Here is a 24,814-nt window from a genome sequence, read left to right on the forward strand (position 1 = left end):
TGTTACGATAACTCTTTATGTTACGTTGAAGTCTCCCATATATTTTTGAATTTTTTTATTTTTTTGTCATTTCTCTTAGGAGGGTGGTTGTACCCTCCCTTAAAATAGTTATAAACCTTCCCAAACCCATGAGAATCTACCCTGTTAAGGAGAATCCGATCGGTTCAGCGGTTAGCGAGATCCTTCGGTACAGACACACAGACAAACAAATAGACAAACATCCTGTTACTTTAGTATAAGAATATCTGGGACTTTACTTACCAAAAATAGGATCTTCATATTGAAACAATTTGAATTATGCAATATTTGAGTTTTTTTCCCCCGGTTTTAACCAATTTTCTCTTTTTCTATCGCTAATAAAATCTTCATAAACTTCTTTTTTGAATTTAACACTAACATTAAATGATTGAAATAATTAGGTACAAAAACATTTTTAATTTAAAGAGCAAAATAAAGCATTTTAGAGCAATGAAAAAAAAGTATTTTAGACTAAAAAAGCAACAGATCACTTATTGGATACAGTATTTAGCTTTGAAATTAATGGCTTTGTTTAAATTCTATAATTTGGACGACGGACGTACGGACACACTCCTCCTAAGCTACTTATAGTATAGCTTCGCTCTCAAAAATGAAACCACGGAAGAAAAAAATGCTCTGTGTGGAGAAAAAAAGACATATGGCTTTCTTTTTCTCACGCCATTAAAGCATTCCATTGAAATTGGATAAAGGAACCATTAAAATGCTATCAAAATTATGGTACTGCAACTTAATTTAACAAAATGGTCATATTCTGTGATTTGTTGACATAACATGCCAAAATTAACCATTTTACTGTTATTTAGTTTACTTATATAATATTCAGGGATCTAAAGGGATAAGACAATGGCCGTCAATTGATGTACATTGTACATCCTTAATGATGATACATAAATTAACCCCTTCTGTGGATTAAAATTAGTGGTTGAAACGTGTGAACACTCAACAAACACTCAAATTACACTTAAGTCCCTGAAGTTGAAAATCCAACGAATAAGAAAACGTTATTATAAAACTTTGGGGACCAGTGTAATAAACATCCCATTGTCCCCTCTCTCTCTGATAATAATTGTATTTGGTTCACATTAATGCTTTAGAAACCTAAAATCTACTTATCTCTCATTTTTCTTGGGTTTAGAAAAATCGTTGATTACAGAAATAGTACTTTAATCTACTTGAACTTATTATAGCTCTTCGAAAATCAAGAAGGACTGCAAATTATACTGGTACCCAAAGTTTTATATTTACGCCCCTTTATTCTTTGACATGTGTTACCTTGATTTGGTAATACAAACCGTAAATGTTCAAACCTATACACCAATAATTTTAATCTACAGAAGGGCTAATTTATTATTACAATTGAGGATTGTAAATCATATTATTGCTCATTACCTTAAAAATAAAAAGATTTCGACAATTTCTTTTTTTTTCCACAGTTTATTTATTTTCACTTAACATATGCATATGCAACTTTTAGTAATAGTAAACCTTTCAAGAAGGGTTGTATTTTTATATTTTGTAAGTGTAGCTTTTCTATAATGGCCTAAAACCTACTCGGGACCAGTTAAAAACCTTAAAAAATGTATGTTGATCAGTCCAGTCTTTTTAGGGATCTTAATAATTGCTAAAAAATTGAAAAAAATCATGTTTTTTGATTCTACTAGCGGTTTTCTCTCTAGAATCTAAGGGATAATATACACCCAGAAAAGTAGCCGAAAACATACCAAAGCAAAAATTTAAAATGAAAATAGCCTTAAACCAATCAGGAACTTATGTGAAGTTTCCCTAAAAAGGAGACTTCAATCTGATTATTAGTTATTAAAATCTTTAGCTTCAGACTAAAAATCCTTACTACTTTATAGGATACTGGGGACTACGGCCCTTGAGGACTCTAGGGGCCCTTGAGTTGGGGATTCGACCCGCCAACTTTCAATTGTAGTTCTAAAAAGAAATTTTTTTTTGAAGGGGGAAATTATCTTTGGAGGGTAGTGGTACCCTCCCCCAAAATAGTTATAAACCTGCCGAGGACCTATGAGAAGCTCCCCTGTAAAGGAGAACCATATCGTTTCAGTGGTTAGCAAGATCCTTCGCTACAAACAGACAGACAGACAGACATCGTTCTACTTTGTATTATAGATGCACTAGTCTACGCTAACTATTAATGTTGTCATCCTTGTTAAATTTATCATTGAAGAAAGTCTAAAGTTACTTTATTTAAATGCATTGCTAAGTGCCTAACTTATTTTCTTGCAAGATAAAAATTTCAATTTAAACCAAGGCAGAACGGGGGGATTTTTTACTCCCTGAGAAACTATTATACACACGACTTTAGAACGTTTTATAAGTATTTTCTTTTATTCGCTGGTTTAAAACTTTGAGGACTTATATTGTACCCAAAGTTTTACAAACATGTTCTCTTATTCGTTAGCTGAAAAATTGGAGATAGAATAGTTTATCTAAATGCTATATCCATAATCAAAATGCTGTTAGTTGATAATGATAAATATCGTCAATAAATAGTTGCCTGGTTTAAAAAAATTAAAATATTTAGGGAGGTAACTTTAATTTTAATTGGGCTATTAATCTTTTACATATTACCACTTCTTGGGAGCGAAGATGCATTATAATTGTAGAAAAGGTGTGTTTGTTCTTTTTTTGCGATGGATCTATAATATTATGACAATAGTCTTTTGTTAATATCTCAGGTATTTAACAATGAAAAATATTTTTGTATATAAAAATTATCGGTTGAAAAGCTTTGACACTGTTATTCAAAACCAACCAAGTATCCAAGTTTTTAAGCTAACTAATGAGAAAACGCGTTATTAAACCTTTTGTAGGTATAATTTACAGTTCAATATCCCCTTTCTCATATTGTTTCATTCAAATTTCGTACTTTGGACATTGTAATCCTTATTAAAAGCCAAAGGAATTAGGATATAATATATGTTTTCAATATGGAAAGGGTGTTATCTTATATGTTAATTTCAACAATAAATCATAACAAAAAACCTCTTGATTAATGATTAAAAGTATTTAAAAAGCCAACACTAAGCAACACGGTTAAAAACTCCACCCAATGAATTTTCAATTCTACTGGTTTAATGGATATATTATTTACGTGGATATAGAAACAGGGAAAAATTTGTCGTTAATTTCGCTTGCTAATATGGACCACATTTATTGGTCAGGTTGTTCAGCCAGTAGGATGGTGGAAAATGGGGTAAGGGGCTGGATGGGAAGGAATCGTTATTTTAGCCAGCTGTGAGCAACACTTTATCAGAGTACATGAAAATCTGGTGCAACATCCAAGTAATAATATATCGATTACTGTTTTGCTTTGTACAAGCAATAAAGTTCTATTTTGATATGTTTATTATTTTAATTAGACACCTAAAATTATTTTTATCAGTTTTTTTTAACGGTTAGAAGCTTAAATTTTGGTAAGGTACTACTGTATTTTAAAAACAAACTAAATGCTTTTTGCGGCATTTTTCTAGAAAAAAACACCCCCTCCCCCGAAGGTAGGGGTTTCGTAGTTTTTCATTTGCTTCTTTGTTTACCTTTGATTAGGTTAGGTTATATTGAGTACTGGGTAGCACTGCAACTTTAGGCATAATTTAAAAATCTCCCATGTATTTAATCTGTAAAAAAAAAAAAATTTCATATTACTACCTAGTATACTTTCTTCTTTTACCGGTTACTTAAACATCCGTATGCGGTATAATCTAATTTTTATAATCGCTGAATAAACATAAAACTATTCCTTTTGATTACTTTTTCTAGTAGCTTAATCCTTAAGGTGCAAATTAAGAAATTACTCCTTTTGAGTAAATACCAAAATTCCAGCACATTTGTATTGTTACAAATTTTCCCCTCATGTGCCAATTCAATTATAAAGTGTCACGGCAAATTTACATTTTTATTTACACACAAACTCATGGAAATGCAGGGATTTTAAGGGATAAGACAATGGGCAATAGATTGATATACATCCCTAATGATAATAAACAAATTACCTACCTAGTTTTTAACCAACTAATCAAAGTTCATTAAAAGTAAGTTTTTAAGCCAACAAATGAGAAAATATGTTTATAAAACTTTGAGTACCAGTGTAATTTGCAGTCCAATGTCCCCTCCCTCCCTGCATAGAAATTATAATGGGGCGTTTTGAAGGTCCCCCAAGGACCCTGATTTTGTCCCATAAAAGGCACTTTTGTGTGCTTATTCTTATGCATACAGGCATAAATAATAAGTAAATGGGTCAAAAATATTTTCTTCTTAATATCTGTACCATTAGTTATAAGTATAATACTAGCACATTCTGTCTGAATGATGATTATTAGCTAGCTTGAATTTAAAAGCTGATATTTTTGTTAATTTTACCTATCCTTTTAAAACCATTTACCTAACTTAGCCCCGGGGGGTGAAACCAATTCATTGGTAAAAAAGTACAACTTTAAGTGGCGACAATTTTCTGTTGTAATTTTAGTGGTTTTATCCTGTTTCCACAAGAAAAATTATTTACATACACAAGATAGGGACATGTACTAAGAAGTTATTTGGTTAAACATTGGAGCAATAAAAGTTTTATTAAAATATTATGAAAATAAATAAAATGGCTTTAATGTCATTGTATGATGCCTATGGCAGTCTTTCAGCAGTTAGAGTGATGTATTAGAAAAACTTTGAACTATTTTATTAGTTTTATTGCTTTTATTAATTGTGGTCGTCATTTTTTTTATACCATGAGTACTTATCCTTTTATCTTAATCTGATAGTTAGTTGCAATACTAAATGAAATAACATTATTGATAAACAAGAAAGAATACGAAAATTTCTTTAAGCAGTCAGTAGAGAATACCCCCCCCCCCCCTCTTTAATAAAAAGTTTTTTATTGATTATTGCATTTTCATTCCTTTTCCACATTATAACCTATCCTAAAATTTTGCAAAACTATGAAAAAGATCTCTATTATAATATTGTTTATCCAACAACCCCTAACTTTTTTTATTTCCAGTTAAGGGGGGGGGGGGAGTATTTAGTCCCTAAAACCAATTAAAGGAATAGTTCCCAATAATAAAGAAAGGAGTTGGTCTGGGCGTTGGCATTGGCTCTGTTACCCAAGGTTTTTTTTTCACAAACATCTATGTTGCATGCACGGTTAAAAAGTTCACTTTGATAGGTAGAAAAGGTGTGACATTCATTAAACGTTCTTAAAAATTTTGCTACTTTATATAAAAGTTTTTGGTTCGCAGTCCCAATTTAAAAAACATTTTACTTTTAGAGTTGTAGACACCATCAAATCTACTTAATGGAAAACCCTTTTTATTTCCTACTACAAATTATTTTTTAGTAGGGCTTCGAACCCGATTGATATCCGCTGAATTAAAATCGGTTCTCAGTCATACTGAAAAATCACGTTTTAAATCGTATTAGGGACAATTTTCTATGATTATTAAAATAAAAAAAAGATACCAGTTTTCGTAACTAGGTTTAATCTTTTAATTTTAATGTCCGCATAAAGCTGTCTATAATACGATGCGTTAAATAATTCCAACTAATAAAAAAGTTTTTTTTTAACAATAAACTGAACGGCAATATGCAGATAGCTAAATTGGATAGGGTTGAGATTAGATTTGATAATTGTCCTACTTAGATAGACAGTTGTCAAAAGTTAAGATTTTCAGATTGATTTCATTCGCTTTGTTAATATAGTGGAAAACAACAATTTTATTTTCTGTTGTTCTTTTACAGGGAGAGGGAGGGGGCTTTTGACTGTAAATTGTAATAATAATCCAAGTTTTATAAAGTTAAGGTAACTTTATTCAATCTTCAGTTTCCAAACTGTCTACAAAAAGCTTTAAACTTTATAAAAGGGTTAATTTTGTTTACGGTAATTAAGATTCTAATTTAAAAGCTAAATGATATAATAGTATGAGAAGTAAGGGACTAGAATATTATGTATGTCGTGTTACTTTAACTATGTAATGAGCACTTCAACTAGGATTCTTATAACATACATAGAAACGTTTTAAACGCGGTGTTTTTGCAATCTTACAAAAAAGCTTTTTTTGGGAAGGTTTTTACTTCAACAACAGGAGGGAGGGGCACATTCTGTAAATTACACTAGTACCCAAAGTTTTACAACCGAGTTAATATAAGCTCAAAAACGTTAGGTGCTTTTAAAAAAAGTTTTGATTGGTTGGTTCAAATCTTTATACCAACAATTTAATCTACAGAAGGAGTAACTTTGTTTGCGATCATTGGGGATTTACATTAATTAATCGTCTATCTTAACACTTAAGGTCAATAGCTAACACAATATTTGTTGTTTTAAAGAAATCCTTATTGCATATGTAGTACGATGTCATCGAGTCATTTACCCTTTTAATTTAATGTACAGGGTTAAATAGTATATCTTTTTAAAGGAGGGCAATGCTAATCATATTATGTCTTGCTAAACATGGAGGGGGGGGGGGGTAATTATTCCCAAGGTTTTATAATACCTACGTTTTTTTTTTATTTTGATAACTTTTGGGACTTAAATTGAATTTGATTGGTTTGTTTAGTAAGTTTAGAATCCAAACATTTCAACCATAATTGTAATCTACTGGATGGGTTATTTGTGTGTTATCATTTGGGATGTACATCGATTTATCAGTCATTGTCTTGTACCTTTAGATTTCTGCTTGCCTACTACTGAACCGACAAAGTTCTCTATTTAAGCGATTCTTCTAAAAGGTCCCATAAACAGTATTGAATTGATATATAGTATAGAATACCTACCTTTTATTTCTTGCTGCGCTTCTTATCTACAATTGATTTTTGTTCTAGGGTTAATATACACCCCTGAAAGATAAGGTGAGGCCTTATGCATATTAAAAATATGTAGGAATAGTATCAGGGACACAAATGAAATGTGAAAAATAATTTGGAAGGTTTTTGAAGTATTTTTTTCGAGCATTTTGTAAATAAATTAATCAAAAAAAGAATACCACGCTGTTTCCTTTTTTACACCCATTTTTTATCTTTTATAATTTCGATATGATATTACTTTATTACAGTTTACTTTGTTTTGACTATTGGTTTCTTAGTAAATATATTTAATTTTGTATAAAAAGTTGCATGTTTTTGGACATTATTGTCCTTATTTTTCACATAACTCGTATTTTCAACATACTCTATTATAGATATTATACAGGGAGGGACCGGTTAATTGGACTATGAAATACACTTGCACCAAATGTTTCATAAACAAGTTATATTGTTTATTTGCTTAAAAACTCTGGGTACTTTTGAAATTTTTATTGGTTAGTCACCAAACTTTTCAACAAATGATTATAATTTACAATAAGTTTATTGGTTTATCATCATTGGGGATGGAAATAGATTTATCGTCTATTGTCTTATCCCTTAAAATCCCTGGGAATATATATGTATGTAAATATCCCCTGTTATAGGCGAGTGTCGTGTCCCAAATAGTATGAAAAAGTATATCGTTGACATTCAAATAAAATATAAAGAGAACTGGCACACTTAGGTCTTCAAGGGACACTAGATTTTTTATATTTTAACGTTTAAGTTAATGGAAACTTAATAGGTAGTAAAACTTGTTTATTTTGACCCGAAATTTAATAGGTTATCATAGGATCTTAAGTTTCATAACAAATCAAACAGATTTTTTTCCGAAGAAAGGGGACATTGGACTGTAAATTATACTTATAACAAAAGTTTTAGAATTATGTTCTCCAATTTGTTGGCTTAAAAACTGAGTACAATCATTAAATTTTGATATGTTAGTTCTAACTAATAGTAGTTCTATCTACAAGGGGGGGGGGGATCATTTTCGGGGACATACATCAATTTATCGTCCATAGTCTTATCCCTTTAAATATCAATTTGATAGAATTTTACTTTAAAAGCAGATATTTTTAGAATTGTTGAGTCCCCTTTTAGGAAGAATATAACATATATAGGTGTGTTAAGAATTGTAAAATAGGATACCTCTTCTAACTTACAGCTGGGTAAAACAAAAATATACACATCTTTTTTAATGCTTATAATATTGCTTAAAACCATCTTCAATTTGTACAATGCTTTGCTAAAGAAAATCAATTTATTTTCAATTCTAGATATCTTTATTTTCATAAAATTTCGTAAAATTCTTATAGAACTATTACGATACCTTTCTATTCTAAGCTTTAGTTACCAAAACAATTAAAGAATCTTCATGCTGTCTTAGGAGTGGAGTAAATAAAAATGAATTGATAACTATTAAATAGTTATAATTTCCGCATATCGAGTCAGTTCTTATATTTTTCTTTTTTAAGAGATTAAAAGAAGCATAAATAGACCTTTTGCAATAGTTATCAAGACCCTTATTGGTTCTTTCACTCAAACCTAATACTATACCAATGAAGACGTCTATCCGCTTTTAAAATAATTTTTAGATATTTTATATCCCTACGAATTAATAACCCAGTGGGGCTCATTTAAACTTTCATTGGCTAAACCTAACTATGTAATATGAGAGAAACCGTCTCCTTAATTAAGGACTACTAAATTTGTCTACTGGCTCCTTTAACCTATTTCAATTGTTTAAAGTGTATCCTTTTTTTTCTGAACATTTTTTTTTGTTGGTGACATTTGTTGCCTGTGTAAATTTCAATTTGAATGTGGTTTTTTTTCTGCAAGAAATATATATATGAACTTTTTTATGAATAGGATTATTCAATATTCTTAGTGTATTGCATTTCAAAGGTATATTTGTTATTTAATTTATGTTTAGTTTATTCACTTTTAATGGAATTTGTTTTCATTTTGAATCAGTGCAGGTAACATGTTTTAACCCTCATCTTAAGTTTTGTTGAGTTCTCTAAATGCTTTGAAATTTTCATACTTAAATTGTTAGCGTATAAATTAAAAATGGACGACAAAACATTTTTAAATTGTAGAATAGAAGCCCAACGGACATGCTTGATTATATAGTAGCTATTTTACTAAAAAATGGGACTGAAAAAAGAGCATAAAAAGGAGTGAAGTATAATAAGGAGAAATGTGAAAAATGCGCATTTCAAAATTAAATATGTTAAGAAAATAAAAGTGATTCGGATTCTTTAAAAAAATCCTAGAATACAATGTAAAGTCCCGTTGAAAATATGAACCATATATTTTAATCACACGTTACATCTTTTTTATTAGGATAAAAAAATATTATTTTCTTTAGACATATCCCTTCCAGTTTTTAAGCATAATACATGCATAATACGCATAATGCTTTTAATAGGCAATGCATATTTCTTTTTCCTTTCGTAGGAGCGTAGCATCCCTATAAGCATTCTTACAAATTGTTAAAACTGAATTCTGGTTAATCCTTCTAATTCCTTACTTGGTACTGCTGGCGTTTTCTTATTTCCTTTCCAGTATGGCATCGAAACTGATTAATATCCGCTGGATTAGAACCGGAAAAATCATATATAAGACCGTTTTATTGACAACTTTCCTCGAATAATAAAATAAAGATAATATAATTAATACCAGTTTTGGTAGCCCACGACTTCTTCCCTTTAATGTATTTCTCTATCCTCCTAACTTTTTCTCCCTTGTCTAAATTTACTTTCTGGCTATCCTTCCATGAACAAATCAAGCCTTGTTTATTTTTTTCCTGGTGTATATATAATGTGAATATAGTCTATTCAAGGGTATTCATTAAGAAAACTAGAATAATTAACAATTAACACCATGCTAAATATTCGAAAAAAGACTTTGGCCATGAAATATTTTATGTTTTTTACTTTCCCCAACTGTTTATTTAGTTTTTGGGATGGGGGGACAATTGTCTGTAAATCATACCGGTACTCAAAGTAGCGAATCACAATAAAAGCATGCAATGAAAAAACGGACAATGTGAGTTATACAACAGATGTTCATTTGTAATATGCAAAGAAAATCATGAAACCTTTAGAAAATAAGGTTTATATCTTTTGTTGCCTGAACGACAGACAGACGGACAAAATACATTATTGACCAGATACGCATATATGAATCATAGGAATCTATACTCAAAATATCAGCTGTCTTTATTGAGATAGCAGACGAAAAAATCCCATTCCTCCCATAGCATTACGAACGGACTGACTGACTAAGTGAATTATAGAACAGCTTCGCTACTAAGAATAAAATAAATGGTTCATTTGCTTATCATAGGACAAATCAGTGTAATTAAATTGCGGATCTCTTATGTAGAGCATTATGTGGTAGGGGGTCAGTTAAAGGGGGTGCACTTAGGTGCTTTAAACAGTTTTGTTTAGATTTCTATTCAAACAGGGAGGGGAGGCAACATTGCATTGGTCTGTAAATTACACTGGTACCCATAGTTTTTTATGTAAACACTTCTATCTTTCATTTGAATAAGAATTTCATAAGAATTTTGGTTACATTAATTAAATCTTGATTGGTTGGTTTAATACCTCTTTTAGTGTCTAAACTTTTCCACCAATAAGCTAATTTGATTGAGGAGGGGTGAACCATACGAGAGTTTAAGTTATTTTCTGTTATATTTACTGAGATATTTAACATTTATTTGGCTAAGGAACTTTATTGCTGTGCTGTTAATGTACTTTACCAACCTTGTATAACCTCAATCGAATACCTATAATTAAATATCCATAGAAAACCGGACCCCAAACCCATTTAAATCAATAACTTGCCATAGTTTTATTAATATTTTAAACATAAAAAACTGGGGGTTTGGACACTTAAGTATGGTGTAATTTCTTTATAGTGTCCACTCACTTCCGAGCATTTAATAACATTCGCAGATTTTTTTACTTTTGATAACACGAAATAGCAAATAAAAAAGGATTTATTTAAAAATGATAGTTAATTAAATGCCAAAGACATTTCGTGCTTTAGTAATAATATGCGGTTCTTATGAATTAATGATGCCTAAAATTAGCGGAAATGAATAAACACCATTTTTTGGTGAAAAGGTATAATCAAGTATAATTAACATTTTACATGTTCTTATTATTATTCTGTAAGCATCGCCTTTCTACAATACAATTTTATAGATAGCCAAACCCCCTCAAAAACATATATTCAACCTACCTAGGTAATTAATAGAACAGATGTAAAGGTATTTTTCCAAATTGATTTAAACCTTTTATACCTCTGCTAAATACACATGGATTGCAAGAAAGCATATCGATAATATAACCACTTTAATTAAATGCATATAGCTAACTTAGTTATTAAATATTTTTCTTTGTATATTTGCCTATATATATCTTTTTAAGCTTTCTACATTATATTGAATTTTTTCTCCTAGAAAAAAAGATGATTAAAATTAATACAGCTAGGAAACTATTACTTTTTACATATACTTTATAATAGACATATTGAGCAACATAGAAATAGAATTGAGCTTTATCCTATTACAATTTATAACTAAAATGATCCTCATTTTCCGTAGGGTTTAATTTACATTTTTAGATGTAATATAGGAAAAAGGTTGTGTCTTATCTATTTGAACCATGTTGCTTTTTCACCCTCCCCCCCCCCACTTTCTTTACATAATTTACGCGAACTACAATAAAGACTTCTCTTTTACTTACATATCAATTTTGTTACTGTTTATACTACTAGGTCTCTTAGTTATAAACACAGGTCAATAATTATTTCCATGTAAAACAATCTCTCTTCCCCTCCCCCCCTCCCCCATGATATTTACGCCCATTTAATAAGAGCTCTCAGAATACCCATATTTTACCCAAACCCCCCCACCCCAAAAAAAAAGTGTTCTAATATAATGCCTATGTCCACTGTAAGAAAGAATACAAAATCTTTTTATTGTTAGGGGATGGAACTTAGAACTGTACATTTCACTGGTACCCAAAGTTTTTTCATTGCGTGATCTTAATCGATATTTCAAAACTTTGGGTACTTTCATGGATTTTGATAGGTTTATACCGAAATATAAGTGACCAAACCTTAAAATCTCTGTTTATTCCTAAATAAAGAATAAAACTCTCTAAATACAAATCAATATTTTTAGAGTGATGTAAAATTCTTCTCTAATTATTTTCCCGTTTTACGTACAAGTTTCTTTTTAGAAGCAAAAACTTGGGAACTTTTTTATGTTTAACCTCCCCCCCCCCCTCCCCTCCATTCTTAAAATGATAATTGGAATTGTAGCGCAAAACTTTCGCTGGTTATTTTGAAGGAGTGACCACCCAACGTGAACTTTTTAGGCCCTTTAAACACAGGAAGGGAGGGGACATTGTTTATTACGCTAGTCCCCAAAGTTTTATAATAACGTTTTTTTAATCTTTGGATTAACATCTTTTGTGACTTTCTTGAATTTTGTTTGGTTTGTTTATCAAGTTGAGTGTCCAAACGTTTCAACCACTTATTGTCATGTACAGTGCGGTTTATTTTGTGTATCATCATTGGGGATTTTTATTATTCTATCGGCCATTGTCTTATCCCTTAAGATCCCTGCTTTAAAACAAAGTTTTGTTATTTGAGGTTGAAAAAAATATCTATTTTGTTTGTAACGAAAACTTTTTTATTATCTCTATGCAGATTCGCCTGACTATGAAATTACCTCATAAGAAGCGGGATGGTTTTTCTGTATATATGCCTTGAAAAATTAAGAAATTTGGCAAGGAGGGGCTAAAAATGTCTTGAATCAGCCCATTAATTGGCTTAAGTTAAAACTTACCTTGGATTTATATTAAGCCTGATCATCTATGAGATCTTGTAACACAATATCCATCTATTTGTTGAAAAAAATAATCTAATTCAAATTGAAAAATACATGAAAATATTCAGACTCATGGTATAAATTAAACTGTAAATTAACCATATTAAGTTGTTTTTTCATTTCGAGATTCTTTGGTATGTATGATAATTATCAAAGTTAAACAGTTTTTAAAATGAATTATCTATTTTTAGTGCTTATAAGGGAGGGGAGGGTCATTGGACTGTAAATTACACCGGCACTTTTGATTCCAAACTTAACTTGTAGTGCCTAAACTTTCAAAACAATCAACAAAAAGGGTAATTTTGTTTATTATCATTAGGAAAGTGTATTAATTTATTGTCCACAGTCTGGGACATAAAAATGATTAAAAACTAACCCCCCCCCCCATTTTAATCCCCCTTTGTTGTTTTGTTTAACCCTTTTCAATGATTTTAATCTCTGTTGACATATTTTCATTTTTGACTTTGACCAGTTCAGTCAGGGATACAGGGTTATAGGGCAATGCAAGATATTTTAAGTTTTCCCAAATTTCAAGGATTAAAAATTTTGTATTAAAGGAATTTTTTGTAAAGACAAGTTTTCCTGTTTCGTTATTAACTAACGTACTTAGGTAGACCAATGAAAAAAATAACTTGGTTAAAAAACTTTGGGTATAAGTATCATTTACAGTCAAATATCTTCCCCCTCCCTGTATTTTCTCCCTTAGACCGCTAGGGTTAACTTTCTAAAGTGTTTTGGGGGGGATTATTAAACCATTGTGTTTCAATCTCAGTTGACGTCTATGGCAGTTCATTATAAGTAATTTACATAGTTTAGCGGATTTTTGTTTATTATTTTGATTATTTTGTATGGGTAGGTATTGTTATCGTTAATGTGATAATAGTTATTTATCGCATCGTATTATAAACTGTATTGCCTATAAAACGTGAATTAATTTTATGATTAAAAAAAATGTATTAAAAATTCTCTTTAATACGATACATGATTTTTCAGTATAGTTTAGAACTGCTACTAATCCGGTTGGATATTAATTGAATCTATACTGGAAAATATATTAACTGCTTTTGAAATAATTGAAATTTTAGTGTTTTTAATTTTTTTTATGAATTAAAGGATTTATTAATATTGCTATAATAATTTTATATTTTTTTTCAGATGTGGTTAAGGCTGGGGTCGATAGGACTCCTGGCCACGCTGGCGATAGCTGCTGGACCTGGCAACGATAAGGGTCTGTTTGTCTGCCCAAAAGGTAAGTTCGATTTTATTTTTTTTCTGGAATAGTTTTAATTAAACATATATGTAGATATTTCAAATATGCATGAAATGATAGTAGAAATTATTGAATTATTACACAGCAAAGAGCTTAAATACAAAATAAAATGATAGTACGCCTGTCTGAAGCAAAAGATCCATCTATTAGCCGGATGAATTGGATTCTAAATTTCATTTACTAGTTAGGCCTAACCATTATTTTAGGGTCTTTTACTTGGTACCTGGTTTTTAAAAAAGCAACAAAACAAGTAAAAAATGAGGATTTAGGGGTAAGGATTGGAAATGGAACATATCTCCCAGCTTATATGAGGATTGAGGAAAAGACAATTGTTAAATATGATCTAGTAAAAAATAACAGAATTGCTTCTTATATTCTAAAACATTCATGAAATCTCAATGTTTTGTTACATATACTTAATATATGCAAATCATCTCATTTTATTGCATGTTATTCAATTGTAAATGAAGAAACAAGGATAAAAATATCCATAAATGAATCTTCCAAAAATTGTTTAAATGATTATAGTTCCATACCAAATACTAGCGGAACTGCCACTAGCATCTAAAGGCTATGTATTAAAAGAGCTTTAGAGGCTAGAAAAATAGCTAAAAAAATCCCAAGACATAAATCTACAATAAGATAGCCTAAAACCATTAAAAGGCATAAGTATGAAGTAGAGAATTCAATCAGTCATCGAAATCTTAACCTTTAGACATAAAAACCTGAATACTCTACTCTATAATATCTTTAAGAAAGTGCAGACAAATCAAGTTCATAAGTATCAATGCTACTTCCTAGAAACTGATATTTTATTTACATACATACATAATCTTGCCATTATAATATGTTTTACATAAGTCATGTCATAATAAATCTTAATATGGCTCCATCCTTTGTGTTTTGATATTAAAACACAAATAGGTATTTTTATACAAATATGATTGTTTTATTTTGTAGAAGGAATTGTTTATAGCAAAACAATGATAACTACATCCATAAAAGCGAAGGTTAACAAATAAAAAAAATCAGACTAATGAACATAAATAGCTATAGAGTAATAACGCATTTCATTATAAAATAATTTAGAATTTTACCATATAAATCTATCCTACATTTACTCACTGGACTGGACATACTTACATTTAAAGACTCAGCTTTAGAGATATCTGTTACGGACGCTCGCACTGACAGACCCTGATTATTAAAAAGCTTCGTTTTAAAAAGGAAAAGAAGACTGCTGACACATACAAATTCATTAGTTTAAAATATAAATACGAAGCTCCCTTTTTTTCTTTAATTGAATAAAAACCATGGAAAGTTGATTGAAACGATGTTTTGATATAAACACACAAATTAATAGGTATTACATGTCTTTTTGCAAGCGTAGATTTTATAATATTTTGTTCTGTCCGTCGATATAAATTAATAATGTTTTTTTGGTTTTAGGCTTTATTCTATTGCCAAAAATACAATTAAAGCTTATTTTTCTGATAGGTGGAAAAGATTGTACATTTATACCTATTTAAAATACATTTAGATTCATTTTTGACATAGAAAGCTATCGTTTTTGCGAAATGTTTAAATTTGATTTTTTCTTATTTTTTTTGGACGTTGTTATTCTTGTTACTTGAATTGAATAGTGTATAGTTTTTCACCCATGGGAAATTTCACAAAATATTTAATAATTTTCTCACAAGAATTGAATGTTCCGTCTGGAAGCTGCCATATTTTTTAACGCCATACGGGTTCTTGTCTGCTATTTCATTTAGGAGCGCAGCAACACTATTTTTACGCCTGTCCGGATGTGTCGTTGCCTCTTCCTTTACTCTTTGCCTATTATGGAATATCGGCTTCGTCCCAGCTTGTAGAGTATCTTAAATTTTTAGATAAAATAGCTTCAAATTACCCAGAACCTCTCTTAAGCTTCTACTTTACATTAAACTAGCGTCTGCGACCCTAGCATCTAAAGGGTAGATAGGGGACAAATAGCCTAAAGCCATCTCAGGGGGTAAATCTGATATTAATACAGCCTAAAATCACCACGTGACCTATGTGAATCCTCCCTCTAAAGAAAAGTGTAGTAGTTTTTGAAATCTTAAGCTTCAGACAAAGCTAGAAAACTTTAGGTACTGCTTTATATATTAGGATGATTAAAAAACTTTAATGAGCCATTCAACAGTAAAGTTTCTTAACCTATTTCTTGTTATAGCTTCGCTACTAGTGGATATAATCTTCCCATTGTTGCGCATTTATTGAAACGGTATCTGATAGTTTTGTTTATGCAGGGAGGGAGGGAGGGGACATTGGACTGTAAATTATATTGGTACCAAATGTTTTATTCTCTCATTCGTTTGCTTAAAAACTTTGGGTACTTTTACTAAACCTTGATTGGTTGGTGCCAAAATTATCAACATTAATCTAATCATCAGTAATTTTGATTATCATCATTTGGGATGAGCACCATCTACTTTATATCCATTGTCTTATCCCTTTAGATCCCTGTGTTTATTTAATATGCGATTACTACAATCAAATTTTACCACATTTTCATTAAAATGTCAAAAGAACTTTTTTTTCTTTTGCTTAAATTATTGGTATCGCCTCTAGTCTACCAATGGTCAAAGTGGCTTTAAAGGAAACATCATATAGTCTATTCTAAGATAGGTTAGGTTAAGCAAGGGCTTAAAAATACACGCAGGGATTAAGCTCAAGAATTTTTATTTAAGTGAAGAGGACTTTAATTGGTAAAGAAATAGTTTAGAGTGAAAGCACCAAACAAATGAATGGGGGGGGGGGGGGGTGTAGATAGAATTTCTTAAAACTAAACCACGATTTAAACTTTTTGAGTGGTAAAAACGGACCTTGGGATAAAAATACTATAATTGCGGACCAAGGTATAATTACGAAAATTTGTTTCGCAAAAATTGTTGTCATTTTGTATCGCAAGGTGGGGTCTCAAATTAGTGCCAGAAGTGCAGGGGTAGAACAATGGACTATAAATTAATCCTCTCCACAAATTGGAGAGAAAGAATTTATGATTTTGTAGGGGGAAGGGCGGTAATTTTTAAGAAAATGAAGAAACATTAAACCATTCTTTGGTTAGTAGATATATTTATTTTATTGCAAATCCCAATCGGTTTAACGGTTAACGAGACCTTAAGATGCGTCCAAAAATCATATTGTAAATTAGTTTATTACTGAAGTTTTTTTTACCGCTTCCTTTATCTCAAAATAATTGAGTTATCTTGTTTTCAATAAAACTATTACATTGAAATTATTTCATATAAAATCTACTAGAACGACGATTTATGTAGAAGTGAAGCTCATTTTTAAACTAGATAATTAAAATCCCAAAAAAAGACTTAAACTGTTTTAAAAGCAACAATACAAATGTGCATAGGTATTTCAATAATGATTTTTTGGGTTTTAGATATTGCCCATTATTGTACATTTTTTCTGACATAAATGTTTACATATTTTAGAGGTGTGAAACACTAATAGGGGTGAAAAATCAAAATTTGAAGTAATTTGCACTAAAAATTTGCAAACACAGTTTATTTTTGCATACCTACAACGTTTTCACATTTTTGTGTCTTTTTTCTTTTTCTTATTTCTCAGTTCATATATCTTTGTGAATTAGGTATGATCTTCTGATTTATTTAAAGATAAAAAAGCCTTAACCCATCACGTGAACTAAATAAGATCATAGTATTACTTTTTCACGGGGCTTTTGTGAGTATTTTCATAAACATAACAGTATGTCTGTAAATCCATCTTTCTCTCTACTTGTCTATCTTTCTTTCTCTATCTATCTAGCTTTCTCTGTTTCACGGGATAATTTGAGTATTTACTGATAAACAGCAGAGAATATCTAACTATCTATCTCTCTGTATATCTATCTATCCATCTAGCTCTCACTATTTCACGGGCTAATGTGAGTATTTACATACACACAGCAAAGCCTTGTTGATCCTTTGACCCAAGTTTGTACATTTTTTCTGGCGCATGGCACCCCTACAAGATTTTAATCCGTGTTAATGATAATGTGAAATAACCGGTAGAATTTTCCTTTTTTAAACTCGCATTACCTCTTTAAAATTCTACTAGGGACTCTTTTTACTCAAATCATCATTATAACTATAATGTTAAGTTTAACAAAAGATTTCTACAGCTGGACACGTTGTTCCTCCCTGGAGGCTAGAAGTGAAGCCGCTAAACAATATCTAAATTCAATGATTTGGAATTCCTTTTTTAGAGTTTTTTTTTAAATTCCAATTATGCAGAATTTCGTCCTTGTTAGCAAACAGTGCATAACTATTTTTTTCTCCCCTTAAACTCTGAGAAAAAAATGTTTTACACCTTCTCAAATTAAATCCCTTTTTTCTTATGCATTGCAGTTTTTAAGTATAATTTGTTACCTAGCCCTTTTGTTTTAAAACGACAAAATAATAGTGGACTAGATCTTAAATTTTATCTTCTAAAGTTTCTTTAAAATAAATGATATCATACCTACAAAACCTAAATAAACTTATAATACATACCTACAAATTCAAAAATGGATGTTGTCATTCTTGTCAAATTATAGAAAATTGGCAATTTTTACAAATTCTATGTTACTGTGTAATGTATGACACTTATGAAAAAATTTATTTCTGCAGGGATTTAAGCATAGGCCAAATTTGGAAAATTTGGCCATTCCATTCGAGCAGCAAAAATCACCTTCTTTTGGAATAAATTAAAATAAGGAGAGAGGGTAGTTTTTCGTTTGTTTGATACTTTAGGATTGGTTACATTGGGTGATAGGTATCCCTGCAGGGTTAGGACCCCTTGCAGGTATTTATTGCCACCCATATTGCCTATCCCAAAGTCCATGCATTTCTTTTGCCTAAACTACTTGTCAAGTTTTACAAACATGAAAATTTGACATTTTCTTTGTCCGCCGTTTGTTGGGGCACTGCTTTTCTTTCACTGGATTTGTATACCTTCAAAATTGGAGGATTTTTTTTATGTTAAATTATGTGCAAACAATCTTTAAGCTTTAGAGGAATGTCAAATTTTTCTTGAATTATTCTTTAAAATAACAGGAAACAAATCAACAATTATAACTTATTATGCATTTAAAATAATTTTCAAATTATCATTAAATTCTGATCATGCACTTGTGGACCAAATTGCATTTTTATAAAATCTAGTTTATTTTATTCTTCGAAAGTTTACCTTTAAAACGGAGATTTTAAATGGTCAAAAATATGACCACTTTTTTTTACCGATTTTTGTTTCCTAAATTTCCTTTGCAGAAAAGTAGAAATTATTGTTCTAAATTCAAAATTGGCATTGTGGTATTGTTTTGGACACTTTTACTTCTTCCGGGTACATTTGTGCAAACGTATACACATTTATACACACAATGAAAATCACACAATTTAATTTAGTTTTTTCTTTTACATCCTGTTATATAATGAAGTAGGTTTTTTTTAAAGCTTAAGATTGATTTTTAGGATGTTTTAGGCTATATTTTGCTTTCCATACCCATTTTATTGCTGCTAGGGTCGCACCCGCTAATACATCTATAAAAAAAAAGAAAATTTTCATTTGAATTATTTATATTACATTTAATTTCATCATTTCATGGCCTCCTCTAAATAAAACTACTTTTTCTTTCCATAAATTTTTACGTTTGTGTGTAACCCTTTAAATTTAAAAACAAACATACACGTTTCATTTTCAAGCCTCAAATTATTAAGTCCAAAAGTCAGGGAGGGAGGGGACGATACATTGGTGGTAAATTATTTATTCATATTGTTCTACTTTTTTTTTTGAGGGGGGGGGGTGACACATTTACATTGAGTTGACCCATCTCCGTCTACCTGTTAAAATTACACTTTTTCTGCAACTACTCCTTAACACTAACAACAATAACATAAAAAACTCCCAACTCAAAAATAAATATTTTTGCTAGGAACTGAAGATGTAGGATTAAATTAGTTTTGCTGCTCACTTTTTCGCCAGTTGATATGCGATTTTTATAGTAATTTTATCAATATCTATAACAATTACAGCTTACCACTGCCTGCTTCAAAATCTGTCGCCATGAATTGAATCAATAATGATAATCTAACTAAGTTTATGCCAGTTTTCCCTTTCTCCCTGTGTGTTAGCAGATCAACTAGAGATCAAGGCTTCTTACATATGCTAGTCACATCCCCATGGATATAGGTATTGCACAATCAACATTTTTATGTGAAAATTAACTACTACAGACAACCAACCGTTTGTTTGGAATTGTGAAAGATAACAAGTTACAAAGTCTTATGATATTAGCCAAGACATTTCCCCTTTAATATTCTAAATAAATATGAATAGAAGAAATAGCTATACTGTTTTACAAAAAAACTTTTTTGTTATTTCATTAGGTAGCAAAATAATATTTTCCACAACAATTTCTAAACATTGCAAATTTTACGGAATGGAACCAACCCTTGCTTGAAGGGATGTAGTTCGTCGAAGATTTTTACGTAATTATGCAACTACTACACTACTCTGCACAAGTAAACAAGTAAACTTTGTGCTGAGATCTTTACGTATGTTAATATTGCTTTTTATTTCAGGTCGTTGGACACTGCAGGGCTTGACTTGTTATCAATTCTTTGATGTCAAACATTCATATGAAAAAGCTTCGGAGTTATGTCAAAGGTAAGAATAGTTATTTTTCGCATCGTATTATAAACGTCTTTCCGCGGATATAAAATGTACAATTATAAGATTAAAACTAGTTTTTTTAGCCCCGAGGTGCCGAAGGCACCGGCTAAAAAAACTGGTTTTAATCTTATGATTGTACATTTCTATATTCGTAGAAAACTGGATATAATACGATGCTAGACATAGTTTTTTCGTATGGATGAGAACCGGTTCCTATCCACCGGATTCGAATGAATACGAGAAAACCATTTTTCGGCCATTAGAATAGATAAAATAGGTATAAGACAACTTATTCAAAACCTGATTTAACTTGTTTCTCCGTGGCTTGCACAGTTATTCATAAGGAGGTGAATTCTTGTTCGTTGTAAAAGGGAAAGGTAGTTCTTTAAAATACCATTTTTGGAGGGTGCTGAGGACACCTTTCTGCACTCCCTACCCCAGGCTACTGATTTTTTTTCTTCATCGGTTCGCTTAAAAAGCTTGATTGTCCCTTCTTCCAACTATAAAAAAATGATATTAAAAAATAATTTGAATATTTTTTTTGCAGATATGGAAGTAGCCTAGTTTCAATTCAATCCTACACACAGAATAACTTCACTGCTAGCTTAGCTCTCGATTCTTTAACTGCCAGGTAAACATGCACAGACAAAGGTTGTATCATATTTCCCTCAAAGTACCCAATCGAGCACAGAAACCCCCCTCTCCTACTTATGAATAAATTAAAAATAAGGAGGGAGAGGGATAGATAGAAAAAAACTACTTTTATTGTCTATTTTTTTTAAAAAGGTATTTTGTGCCCGCTAGGAATTTTAAGGGAAAGAACCAGAAAACCAACAGAAACCAGTGTTAGTGTATTTTCACGTTGATTAAAACATCAATTTCAACAGAGAAAATAAAACTTAACATTATCTATGTGTCAAGATACCAATAATTGTGTGAAAATATTTAAAAATAATGTACAATGAATAAAAGAAAGTTTTATATACAATATACATTCTTAATGAAATCATATTTGTAGTGTTCATATACTTCTGTGGATTAAAATATTGGTTGAAAAGTTTGAACCAAGCAATCAAAACTCAATAAAAGTACCCAAAGTTTTTGTACCAACTAATAAGATAACATGGTTATCAAACTTTGGTTATCATTATGTTTCAAGTATTTCATACAATTATACAAAAATATAATATATAGAGCAGCTTGACTCCAATAAAAAAGAAAGAATATACAGAAAATGGTTAAACTTATCTAAGATTCTATCATTCTTTTATTACACTAATAATGTTATAGCTTTAGACATCTATATTACCTTATTACCCTATTTTTTGCCTATGCTCTACCCCTAAAAGCCCATGTATTGCGATTTTAGTTAAATCTAAATATCTTTCTATGTTAAACCCACAGCTTAAAGAAGCTATACGCTAAATTAGCCAATTTGACTATTTTATGATCAGTTTTATTGGAGAGAAAATTAAATGGGGGGTGAAAAACACATAAAAAGTGCCCAATCTAATTGCTTTAATACCCATTTTATAAACCTGTAATTACTGTACAAGGTTTTTTTGTGGGTTATTTTAAAGGAAACGACGATGATTTGTCAAAATTAAAAGTATATTAAATTCTTTTTATTTCTAACTTAATGGTAATAAAAAAAATAGTGTTTTAATTTTAAGGAACAATCTATTTTAATTTAGATTAAGTTGGAAATTAAAGTAGCTAATTTTTATACTTTACAATTATGAAATCTAACTGATGGACAATGTAAGAGTGAGACAGGAGACAAAGTTTTTAAAGAGTAGCTGCGATCCAATTGAACTAAAACTACGAAAATTATCAAGATGTAACGTAAGTTACATTTGTATTACTACATTGCCTCAAAAACTTTTTATTGACTTTTGATTGGTTGGTTTCAAACTAGCTGTATAAAAATTTTCAAGAGAAGATTATCATCATTGGGTATATAAACCAATTTATCGTCAAATGACTTATCCCTGAAAAAATTAGTCATCGTCCAAATATGGGGTTTATTTTGTTGTTGTATTGTATCGATTTCTAAAGGGAAAGTCGACCAAGATATAAAATCAGAAAAATCTGGTATGACAAGGTGTTATTTACTATGTATGTATAGTCACTTTAACTGTAAGGAATAAAGGGTGTATTAAAAACACAAAATACTAGTAGCTTCGCCTCTAGCCTAAGGGGCTTTGCCAAGGGATTTAGAGGTATTCCCACCCCACCGTATTTTTTTTTGTTATAATAATATCTTAAACAGTCCAAATGACTTATGGAAATTCTCCCTACTTTACTTTTCCTTTAAAATAAGACTTTTTTTATTACTAAATGTACTAACTACTGATATAATTTTCCCTTTAATTCAGGCATATTTTAAAGTACGTTGACCATTTGAAATTTCTCAAACCCCTTTCCTTTTTTCATAGTTCTATACCTCTTCATTTCATGTTATATGGAGGAGTGTAGCTACTCTAAAATATCTTCTATAAACCTTACTCTAAAAGCACTCTATTTTGTTTTAAACTTTTCTACCATTTAAAAAGATATTATTTAATGCAAGCGGCTGTGGCCCTAGAAATAGGACTACTGAATTCGAAGTGGGAAGGAGGGCATAGAAAAAAGCCTAAAGGGACCCTTTTAAAGCTTCCCTAAAAGCGAGAACTCAATCGGTTCAGTGGTTAGCTCAATCTAATCAAGCAGATCAATAGCGTACTACTCAATATAATAGAACATCGTTATTCTGAATGTACCTTTCTATCAAAAAAAACTCGTTAATTTGCACTTGTGGATGTTGCGATCCTTGTTTTTTTTTGTATTTTCTTTTTTTATCATGCTTTTTTTGCCACCCTTCACATCCCCTGATTTATATCCCTTGGGTAGTTTCTAGGATAAATAGGATTTTAAGTTCAAAATTTTAAATTTAAATTTTTCATTTCCAATGACATTAGGACTACATTGTAAACATGCTGATTTATTTTACTAATAATTTCGCCCCTTGTCTTTAGGGGAATATGTAGAAGGCCTGAAAATAGCCTAAAACCAACCCAATATTTTTTTAGAGTTTACCGGAAAAGCACTATTAATTCGGAACAGAATTTCCCGAGATCATTAGCTTCAGACTAATAAACCTTGCATATTTTAGGATGTTACACTCTGATTTTTTGTGTATTTAAAATGCTCCGGGATGTTTGAAATTGTTTTTTTTTTCAATTTTTATTTGAACGCACAATCCTTTATATCCATGTTAAAGTACCGTCCCCTGCCCAGGGGTTACTTTTATATTGCCATTCTAATCAGGGAGGGAGGGGACAATAGATTGTAAATTGTACTGATACCCAAAGTTTTATGATTACGTTCTCTTATTGCTATGCCTGAAAACTTTCATCACTCTTGGTAAATCTTGATTGGCACTAGCAGTGTTCAGACTGTTCCGCCAATAATTTTAATTCACAGAATGGGTAAATAAATAGCAAAACACATTATTTCGTTATAGCTGTAAGTACTGCAATTTGATCATAACAGAATCAAAACGCCTAAACTATTTTATTTTAACCCCTGCTCCAATTTAATATGAAGGATCTTTATTTGGTGTATTTGTAAGACATCCTTTTTTTGATGTGGAGAAACTTTTTAGGCTTTCATACACTTTATTACTTTTAGAGCTCATATTTTATAGGCTCAACTTTTTGTTGATTCTCATCTCCACCACCATACATGTTACATGTTGTAACCGTTTTTCTCTCAAATTAAATCAACTTTTTATCTTACCGGCATATATAAAAGTATTTCTAACAAGTACAATTTTGTTCAAAAGTAGTGTGCAACGAAAAGCACAAATTGTATACCTAAGATAAAAAAGAATAGTTAACTGTAATATATTAAATATGTGTAAAAATTAAATCAGAAGAAGGGTGATCGTAATATCATGCCCTATATTTACAGAAGCTGCGCTAATAACAGCTAACTTTTTAACATCAGATTTTTATAAAAAACTATAGGTATTGTAAGTTTTTCAAAAATGGATC

The 24,814-nt window shown here is 30.6% G+C and overlaps 2 protein-coding genes across 3 annotated transcripts in view; one reads left to right on the forward strand and one right to left on the reverse strand.

Moving 5' to 3' along the window:
* LOC145325001 (b(0,+)-type amino acid transporter 1-like) overlaps positions 1-24,814 on the reverse strand; it is a 355,348-nt gene that overhangs the window by 169,323 nt on the left and 161,211 nt on the right. The gene's annotated exons all lie outside the window — the stretch shown is intronic.
* Positions 1-24,814, forward strand: part of uif (sushi, von Willebrand factor type A, EGF and pentraxin domain-containing protein uif) — a 129,435-nt gene that overhangs the window by 1,436 nt on the left and 103,185 nt on the right. For both annotated transcript variants that reach the window (XR_013881370.1, XM_080167764.1), the window contains exons 2-4: positions 13,961-14,054; positions 20,687-20,771; positions 21,325-21,408. Coding sequence is in view for 1 of the 2 variants with exons in the window: in XM_080167764.1 (XP_080023890.1) it covers positions 13,961-14,054; positions 20,687-20,771; positions 21,325-21,408 (263 nt within the window). In the remaining variant the exon portion in view is untranslated. The remainder of the gene's footprint in view (positions 1-13,960; positions 14,055-20,686; positions 20,772-21,324; positions 21,409-24,814) is intronic.

This window comes from Acartia tonsa, chromosome 7 (assembly GCF_053477335.1).
Source record: "Acartia tonsa isolate MP-2025a chromosome 7, ASM5347733v1, whole genome shotgun sequence".
Classification (NCBI taxonomy): Eukaryota; Metazoa; Arthropoda; class Copepoda; order Calanoida; family Acartiidae; genus Acartia; species Acartia tonsa.